The sequence below is a fragment of the Genypterus blacodes genome, unplaced genomic scaffold (genome assembly GCF_046128005.1).
Source record: "Genypterus blacodes isolate CSIRO-AG114 ecotype Tasmania unplaced genomic scaffold, CSIRO-AGI_Gbla_v1 ptg000400l_1, whole genome shotgun sequence".
Classification (NCBI taxonomy): domain Eukaryota; kingdom Metazoa; phylum Chordata; class Actinopteri; order Ophidiiformes; family Ophidiidae; genus Genypterus; species Genypterus blacodes.
The window spans coordinates 35,001-45,000 of record NW_027467175.1 but is presented as its reverse complement, the minus strand read 5'-3'; the positions used below and the strand labels follow the sequence as shown (position 1 = coordinate 45,000).

General features: G+C 47.3%; 2 protein-coding genes across 2 annotated transcripts in view; both read left to right on the top strand.

Moving 5' to 3' along the window:
* Positions 1-1,569, top strand: part of LOC142989251 (hexokinase-2-like) — a 5,076-nt gene extending 3,507 nt beyond the window's left edge. The window contains exons 8-11 of the mRNA XM_076138703.1: positions 16-199; positions 370-525; positions 606-839; positions 1,238-1,569. Of these exons, the coding sequence (XP_075994818.1) occupies positions 16-199; positions 370-525; positions 606-839; positions 1,238-1,439 (776 nt within the window). The 3' untranslated portion in view covers positions 1,440-1,569. The remainder of the gene's footprint in view (positions 1-15; positions 200-369; positions 526-605; positions 840-1,237) is intronic.
* A 3,048-nt stretch (positions 1,570-4,617) lies between these two features.
* The window catches only part of LOC142989250 (uncharacterized), a 15,470-nt gene continuing 10,087 nt past the window's right edge, over positions 4,618-10,000 (top strand). Inside the window, exon 1 of the mRNA XM_076138702.1 lies at positions 4,618-4,999. Coding sequence (XP_075994817.1) covers positions 4,979-4,999 — 21 coding nt within the window. The 5' untranslated portion in view covers positions 4,618-4,978. The remainder of the gene's footprint in view (positions 5,000-10,000) is intronic.

Below are 10,000 nucleotides of genomic sequence, written 5' to 3'. Positions count from 1 at the left end.
GACATCATCCCTCAGGTACAGGAACCAACGCCTGCTACATGGAGGAGATGAAGAACGTGAAGCGCGTGGAGGGCGAGGACGGACGCATGTGCATCAACACGGAGTGGGGCGGCTTTGGAGACGACGGCTGCCTCAGAGACGTGCAGACGCAGTTTGATGTGGCCGTGGACAAAATGTCCATCAACACTGGAACCCACATGTGAGACGTCCCTCCTTCTTCCTGTCTGTAGTTCTGTTTCCCTCTTCCATGTTAGCATCACGTGGTCACATGTTAGCATCACGTGGTCACATGTTAGCATCACGTGGTCACATGTTAGCATCACGTGGAGCGCTTGATGTTGACTTGCTGGTGTTGTTGGTGCGTTGCAGCTTTGAGAAGATGATCAGTGGGATGTATCTGGGTGAGCTGGCTCGCCTGGTGCTGCTGGAGCTGACGGAGCAGAAGCTTGTGTTCAGAGGTGGAGCCTCAGACGCCCTGAAGACGCCCGAGCTCTTCCTCACCAGGTTCATCTCGGAGATAGAGGAGTGAGTCTGGCGGTCGTCTGCAGGCAGGAAGTCTGAGGAGTGAAGCTTTTCTTCATATGGTGTCTTTGTTTGTGTGTCAGGGAAGAAGACGGCCTGCAGAACACCCAGAACATTCTGACCCAGTTGGGTTTGTGTTGGGGTCCGGTGGACGTTGCTGCGGTGCGTCAGGTGTGTGAGGCGCTCTCCTCACGCTCCGCCCAGCTCTGCGCCGCCGCCGTGGCGACCATCGCCAACCGCATGAGGGCGAGCCGCGGACTGGACCACCTGAAGACCACGGTGGGGGTGGACGGGACGGTCTACAGGAAACACCCCAGGTAAGAGAGAACACACACACACACACACACACACACACACACACACACACACACACACACACACACCTGAGAGGAGCTTGGCTGCAGCTTAACTCCTCTATATCATAGAGCAGCTTGTAGCTGGAAAAGTTAGTGTCCACTTTAACCTGAGAGAGAGAGAGAGGAGCAACAAGAGAAGACTTTGATTGTCACTTCCCTCTCTCCCACTCCTTCTCTCTCTCCCCCTCTCTCTCCCCTCTCTCTCTCCCTCCCTCTCTCCCTCTCTCCTTTTCCTCCCTCTCCTCTCTCTCTCTTCTCTCTCTCTCCTCCCTCTCTCTCTCTCTCTCTCTCCCTCCACTCTCCCTCTCTCTCTCCCCCCTCTCTCTCCCTCTCTCCTCCCTCCCCCCCTCTCTCTCTAGTTTCAGTAAGAAGCTCCAGGCGTCCGTTCGCCTCCTCGCTCCAAAGTGTGACATCACCTTCCTGGTTTCAGAGGACGGCAGTGGGAAGGGCGCTGCCATGGTAACAGCTGTGGCTCAGCGGTTGGCCCTCCAGTCTCGACTGTTAGAGGAGACTGATGGTGAAGACGAGGACGAGGACGAGGAGGAGGATGAACAACAGTAGAGAGGTTTCAGATGTCTGACAGGTGAAGCAGCAGGAAGTCTGCAAGTTTCAATTCAAGAACAAAAACGCACATGTCAATCTTTAATCTGACATTCATCATCAAACTGAGATTAAACAGAGGGGAGTCAGAGTGTGTGTGTGTGGAAGCTTTTCTGTTCTGACGCTGTCGATCACACTGAGGGTGAATCATGAGAGGAGAAGAGAAACATGATGCTGGGATTATTCTCTTCATATAGATTTATAATATATATATATTGGTTTAGGAGTCCTCAGCTTTGTAAAGTGACAGATGAGTGATGTGTCCGTCTCCTCTGGTTGCTCTTGTATCATTCTGTGATGTTGAGCTGAACATCATAAAGTTTGTTCACTGCACTGACACAAAGTCTCCACACGGTGGTGCTGTTGGATCTGATCCACTCACACACGTTCAGGTGCTGCCAACAAAGTGATGAAGAGCCATGTGTTTAGTGAGGGCTCCATGTGAAGAAGAGGAGGAAGACTCCTCACAGGTCTCATATGGGGCTCAGGTCTCATTTAAAGACTTTAAGCTAAACCATCAAAGCAAAACCCTTTAAACTCTAAATTCATGAATAATGAGGAGATCAAAACAAATCATCTGTCATCTCATACATGTGTGTTTTCCCTCATGCTGCTCCTCGGTGTCGGAACTCAGAGATGTGTTTCTTACATAAATGACACGATAACACAAAAAGGAAGTTGGCTGACCTTTGCTGAGGAGGTCAAGCTGCTCTGATCTCACAGCCTGGTGAGCTCCAGGATGGACCTGGATCCTTTCACACCGCCGCCACTCGCTGCCTGTTGCTAGGAATTTTATCCTCAAAACTGCTGCTGAATCTTCATCCTGAGATGATGATGATGATGATGATGATGATGATGAGTCACAGAGACAAACAGCAAAGATTCTCTGATGCTATAGAAAGAGCTGTGATGCTCTTGCTTGAGCCTCAACCGTGACCCCTGGAGCCCCCGGAGTCTACCACTGGACTGGTCAAACCTCCTTCTGACCTTCTGAATGACCTTTTGACCTCAGAGCTCCTGTGATCCCAGAACCTCCTTGACTCGGATCCAGAACTGCTTAATAATCCGCCTGGATTCTGATTCAAACCCACGATAAAGACTCCCTTTGGTTTCCTCTTCAGCACTCACACACTGATGATGATGATGATGATGAAGAGGACAAAGATCTGAGGGTGGATTTTCCTTCAATTATAGATTTTGGTGAGGAAATAACAGGAAACAGTTTGAGCTGCAGTGCTTCTCTGTGTTCTTACAAACAGGAAGTCCTCCTCCTGTACCCAACGCTCACAGCTGAGTGGAGTTAAACTCTTTCTTACTGACTTAAGTCCATTTGAATATCAGCTGACATGTCTCCTTTATTTCCCAGGAGCCTCTGCTGATTTCTCCTTCAATCTGAGTCCTCTGACCTCTGCTGATCAATAAAAGTGGATCAGAGAATAAAAATGATGCTCATGTGATCAAAAGGATCTGGGATCATTTCGTTTAACACAAAACACAAATCCTGCTGTCAGTTTGTGTCTTTCTTCATTTCTTTCGTCATTGCAGGAACATCATGGGGGAAGTTCAGACACGTGCTTCCTCCCCCTGCTGGACAAATGTGGGACTCGCAGTTACATGAACCCCCCTCCAGGTCACATTTCTATTCTATCAAATCAAACCCGCCCGTTGATCCGCCTCACTTTGTTGTTTGTCTTAGTTTTGATACAAACTAAAGAAAAGGAAATTGCTGTTTTGTATTTAATTACAGCTAATCTGTAAAACTCTGTACAGCTGTGTGAGACTTTATATCATCACCATAAAGTCACCCAACAGATCCAGTGACACGTGATGTGCTTCAGCGTAGCGTAGCTGTGATGTCACATCTCTAGATGTGGTAACTTGATTGATTATTTATGAAAATACAAAACTACTCAGTCAGTCAACATACTCATGCTCATGAACCTGTGCTGCTGTGAGACTCTATAAGTCTGAATACTCTGCAGTCAGTCGTTCAATGAACAATAGTGATGAGGTCCAACTAACAGTGATGTCATCACAACAGAGCCAAGTGTTTATGTTACTAAATCATCATCTATGCTCTTACAGTAGAGACAGTATCTAACTGATGTTCTTAGAAGAAACAAGTTTACTTTGAAACACGTTGCAGTTGCTATGACGCAGTTATGATGTCATCATGTGACACCAAGCAGCTGCAGGTGAACCCTTTGGGTCTTTGGGAAGAGGTGAAGGTCTGGAAAGCCTAAACACACACACACACACACAATAGTCACCGTCCTGAGGGCAATTTAGTTTCCAAATCAGGTCAAACTAGTTCAAAGCCACCCTGATGGAGGACATAATCACGGCACGTTTGTCCATTCAATCAAAGTGTCTCTGTCTTTGTCTCCTGTGGAAGTTGAATAAGTTAAAGCTGAGCCTGAGTGAAAACACCTCAGTCATTATACACACACACACAGGCTCCATTTTGGATCAGGCTCATCATTTATCATTCAACCCCTGTAGGTGCCCAGCAGCAGATCACACTGTGTGTTTGTGGTTGAACCATCTATAATAGGTTTGATGTTGTTAATGACTTTATTTATTTATTCATTTCCTTTTACAATGTGGTGATTTGGATGCCTTTAAGCCTCTGTTGCCATGGTAATCTCTGTTGTAAATTCACTTATCAGATGTGACTGTGTGTGCTCTGTTTCAGCTCTGCAGCCTGTGTGTGTGTGTGAAGCCTTCAGCTGAGTCTCTCCCGGGTGACTGAAGCCTGTTTGCTGCGTATTGACTGAAGCGTTATGAAGACTTCACAATGATGTGTAGGATTCAGCCCCAGCGGCCGGGCGATGTAACTACACATGTGCTTCTACATAATCATTAATCATCAATTCTTAATTCAAACTGCAATGGTAAAAGAAAATCATATTAATAATAAGAGTGATGCTGCTAACAGTTAGATTACAACATCAATAATAACACTGATACTAATGTGTGTGTGTGTGTGTGTGTGTGTGTGTGTGTGTGTGTGTGTGTGTCTCGGTAGGTTCTGATCCATTCTCTGTGACTTTTGCCTCCTGCAGCCTTTTGCTTTCATTCTAAACCGCTGGAGACCATCGCCATGCGTTCGGCACGGCGCATGCGCAGTGCGCACACAGCTCTGGGATCAGCTCAACTATTTTGATTTCTCAATGTAAGAAGAAAAATTATAAAGGCTTTTCTGCGTCCAGCGACGCCGGAATCGCAAACATTTGACGTGATTTCGCCAAAATCCCGCGGCGGATGTTAAGGATTTTTCACGGAAATGCGTCGCGGGTGGAATATATGGAAGGAAATGTGATTTTGGTGCTCGTTATTAACATTAAGTTGGACTCTGTGGCAAACTTTGGCCACACCTAGATCCTGTCCCGTTTCCACTCAAAAAGCAGCTTTTTCTCTTGTGGTGCGTTTGTTTGTGTGTCGGCGGGTCCCGGCGGTGTAACCGGAGAGGGGCCTCACAGAGGGAATGCAGGACCGCAATGGAGCACAATGCAACACAGGTAAAGAGAGAGAATGTGGACTCGAACGCCGCCGTGTGCGGCTCCGCGCTGCCGCCGGCTCGCAGACCTGTTGACGGGGCTCCGCCGCACCGGGCGCCGCTGCGGGTCGAGGCTCTCTCGGTGTTTGATTCTCTGACTTTGTCCGCGGCGGCGCGTTGATTGTTTTCCCGTATCGAGAGTTGCGCCGACTGCAATTACAACTTTATTCAACCAGCCTCAACTTTTCTGCTCCAGAGGTGGAAAATCAGCGGCTGCTCTCCGTGTCCGTGGCCCGCAGGAGCAGCCTGAGAGCCGGGCAGCCTCCCCGCCTCACACCCGGCATCGCCTCGCTCAATTCCCCGTTAATATTTCTGTATTTTGCTCGGTGTTAATGATTAATTTCTTTGTGTGTCGTGTCGCCAGTCTGCGCTTCTCCTCGGCTACCAACCCCCACCCGCTCTCACACGCACACACACACACACACACACACTCTCACACACACATACACACTACATTTCATTTTTACTCGATTTCCTGCGTGGAAATATCAGCAAACTTTTAATCCTGCTCGGTGATCGAGACTCTCGGTGTCGTAGCAACGGGGGCGACATTTTGATTGGCCTGTTAGATTGCTGTCTCTCCGCTCTGATCGCGTCCTGCTCGGTGTTATTGGTTCTAATAGGAAGCATATTGATATTAGGATCAAATCCCCCGACATTTTGTCTCGCTCGCCTTTGCTGCAGTTTAATGTGACTCCGATATTAAAATGAAGACTTTGTTTGTTTCAATATCGAGAGGCAGTCAGAACACAACGACGAGCTTCGACCCGAATCCAAAGTGTTTGTTTCCCCGCAGATCTGCGCTGAGATCGGAACAATGTTTGCGACCCGAGCGGCGCCAGTATGTGTGTGTGTGTGTGTGTGTGTGTGTGTTTGGGTCTAATTCAGTTTAAAGGCTTTTGGTTGAACTTGTGTGTTGGCGGCTATCGGAGCCTCGGGAGCCGCGATCAGCCCAGCAGAGACGTGTTCGTGTTCATATCGGTGGATTTGTTCCGATGTTCCGCGGTGTAAACTGTAGAATCTCACACCAGGAATGTTCTGCGGGAATATGACGGCAGTGACGTCATCAGGGCGCAGATGAAAGGTTTCCATCTTAAACTCTGGATGTATTTTTCACATTTCAGACGCACAGATTTTATTATGTGGCTTTATTTTCCTCTCAGCCCTGCCTGCGCCCACCGCTGGACACACACACACACACACACACACACACACACACACACACACACACACACACACACACACACACACACACACAGTCTGTCAGACCCCCAAATCAGCACAGAAACACTTAGTCGTGGCATTAATCATGTGATGCTGTTTTGGTTGATCTGTTTTCCCTTTAAGGACTAAATGCTGCTATGCTGTGATTGTGCGTGTATAATAGTTTTATAATAAATCAAACATGTAATCATATACAGGCCTTAACAATGTCCTAATAGACTTAATCATCATCTTTCTCTGTGTATTGAGGCTCTTCAGGCCTCCTGGCTCCGTCCTCAGGGCCTTAATGTGTCTTTACCTAATACTTTATCATTATCTAACTCAAAATTGGGGCCTTGTGTTTTTGTGGCACTAAAGAAGGACAAAGTATTGCAATAATCCAATAAGGATGTGGAGTCTTCAGAAGTCTTTAGTGTCTCTATGTTCATGTTTCTATACATTTATCTGTGATGTTGCTCAGTGTGGGGCGTTCACTGACCTGCACTGGAACTGGAAATATGGAAGACTTCATTTAAAACTCTCTAACTTACACAAGCAGCTTGATAACGCGTGACATTATAGTGTTAATATGATGACATACATCAAATCCATAGGCCTATATAAGTGTGTGTGTGTGTGGATGGAGCTGAAAGAGGAAGAACATGAAGACATAATGACACACACACACACACGTATCATAGAGATAATAACAGTGTGTCAGCCTGAATGTAAATATCTGTGCTTTTATTGGTCACATCAGGAACCCGTAGATATAAACACATAACGTCTCTGTACTCAGAGTGACTGAACACTTCTTTATCTCTATGTTAACAACATAACTCGACTCATGCGTGTACACTTTATCACAGATAGAGAAAGGAACAACAGGAGAGGAGAGGAGAGCTCAAGCTTTCAGGCCTGGGGAGGTTTTGGTAAATATGAATAATATAAATGAGACTCATAACCTTAAAGCTATAAAGAGTTAAGATGAGGTGTCGACACCGTCACGTGGTATTTCTGGTATTTCTCCATTGTTCATGTAAACCTGACGTGTTGTGTAATCTGAACATATGAAGCCCGTCGGCCCTCAGAGGCGTCTGAGACGTTGACACGCCTGAGTACGACCACGCCGCCACACAATCACTGTGTTTACCTCAGGGTCGCCCATGTAAAGTGATCTGTGTGTGTGTGTGTGTGTGTGTGTGTGTAGTGCGTTACATTAGCTCATGTTCCCATACGGCCTCACAGTGGCTCCATGTAGCTCTGCACTGCTGCTCTGCTCTGCCTGCTCTCTTACTTCCTGTCATCTTTATTATCACTCTGTTTCTGAATGGAACTGAAATCCAAGACTCTTTTTTTTTTTTTTTTTTTTTTCTGAGTGCAGAACAGTGAAGGGAACACATGTGTGATCAGAGCACACACACACACAGGATCAATCTGTCTCTATCTAAACTCTGAGGTCGTACCCCTGCTCTGTGCGTTCATGTGGTCCAGCCTGAAATTCAGCTTGAAGTCTTAAAGTTTTTATCTAAAGTTGCAGTAAAAAGACACGAGCGACTCGACACGCTCAATACAGAGCAATCAGACGTCCTTCTGTGGGTGGTCTCATTGTGTAGATGTTGTGCGGTGTGTGCGTCTCTTCAGGTCTGTAGGACCAGAATGGATCCCTGAACATGACCTTTGACCTGAACCCTCTGTATGTTGTCATGGATCTCTATCCTATAGTGACGTCCTGGTTCTCTCATCAGTCAGCAGCTGGTGTGATGTTGTGCAGGGCGTCGTGAGGACAGACAGTAGAAGAAGAAGCAGGTAGATGTGAGGCGGTCTCATTGTAGCGGGGCTGTGTTGTGGCGTCTCACTCTTCAGACCTGACTGAAGCTAAAGCAACGTCTCTGCTCCCAAACTCATCCAACTTACACCCAAACACAACAACAACACATACTTGGTTCATTATGTTACGTTTTGTAAAACGTCAGCTGCGTCACTTTGAGGCAAAATTGCAAGCAAGTAGTGGGCAGAGACAGGAAGTAACATGATTCAGCTGCTCTGAGCAGAGCCATGACGCCACCTCATCCCACAGCAGCAGAAGAAGAAGAAGAAGAAGAAGAAGTGTTGACTCTTTATGAATTCTGAGTTTATAGTGTATAATGTGTGAAGTAGTGTGTGTGTGTGTGTGTGAAATGGCCTGCAGCCTTCTGTTATTGGTTGTAATAGTCCTTTAATATTTCCATAGGGAGCCTGTGTGTAGTTTTTGTGATGTAGTGACGTGGATAGAAGGAGTGTGTGTGTGTGTGTGTGTGTGTGTGTGTGTGTGTGTGTGTGTGTGTGTGTGTGTGTGTGTGTGTGTGTGTGTGTGTGTGTGTGTGTGTGTGTGTGTGTGTGTGTGTGTGTGTGTGTGTGTGTGTGCTGCAGGAGTGGCAGCGCTGCGTTCCTGCATGTAGCTTGTATATTCTCTGCCCTGACATTATTCCGTCTCCTCCTCTCATTGATCCTGGGCCTGCTGCAGCTGGTCTGCAGAGGGAGGGGGAGGGGCCAGGGCTGGGGTGTGTGCTGCGGGGGGGGGGCGGGTGTGATCAACAGGGGGGGCGAGAATTTGAGGATATTGTGTGTTTTGGTTGAAGGTAACTGCAGTGAGACGTCACCGCAGCGACAGGACGAACAGGAAGGACGGGTTGTGATAGAAAAGGGCTTTTATTTTGAAAAACACATGCCCTGCCTGTTTCTGCTCCAGTGAGGAGGCATGAGTCTGTAAATATGTGCATTATTGAGTGAATCTTCCAGCGGCGGTGGCTAAGTGGATAGCAGCTGCTGCGTGGCTCCGCCCCCAGCTGGACACTGGCTCTGTTCTCCCACGGCGACGATTCGCCTGCTCGCCGCTCTGCTCGCCGCTCTGCTCTCACTGCATTTTATGTCACTGAACAGCCAGCGAGGATGAAGGTGAAGACGAGCGGCTCCACACTAAAACCAACGCCTCCAAACCATCTGCACCCTTTCCTCTCTGAAGCCACCTGAGCTTCCTGTGTGGGGGGGAAATGATCCAGAAAGATGTGGGACATTTTTAATCACAATCGTAATCCTGACGAGAAGAATTTAGTTTTTATTTCCTGGACAGGAAATCAAATCAAAGAGGAGTTGGGACAAGTAAACAGGAAATGGAACGACTTCTCTGTAAATATGTTGAGATTGTTTGTTTTTCTCTCAGGGTTCTTGCTGCGGTTCAGTGACATCATAGAGCCTCAGTGACATCATAGAGCCTCAGTGACATCATAGAGCCTCAGTGACATCATAGAGCCTCAGTGACATCATAGAGCCTCAGTGACATCATAGAGCCTCAGTGACATCATAGAGCCTCAGCGACATCATAGAGCCTCAGCGACATCATAGATCCTCAGCGACATCATAGAGCCTCAGTGACATCATAGGACTAAATCCACATGTGTTAGTTTAGTGGTTCTCTTCTTCTTCTTCTCTACTTACTGAAGCCTGATTTCAGTGACTCTTGGACGGTTGAGGTTCAAGCAGACTTGGTTGATCTCTTCCTGTTCTGTGCTGTATGTAGAGTCCTTCATGTGTTGGATGAGGTCCTGGTGGTCTTAAAGTCCTTCTGAGGTTCTGAGGTTCTTCCTGATGAATGAAACATCTGACCTGAGACCAGCTGAACTGTTCAGTGTGTGTGTGTGTGTGTGTGTGTGTGTGTGTGTGTGTGTGTGTGTGTGTGTGTGTGTGTGTGTGTGTGTGTGTGTGTGTGTGTGTGTGTGTG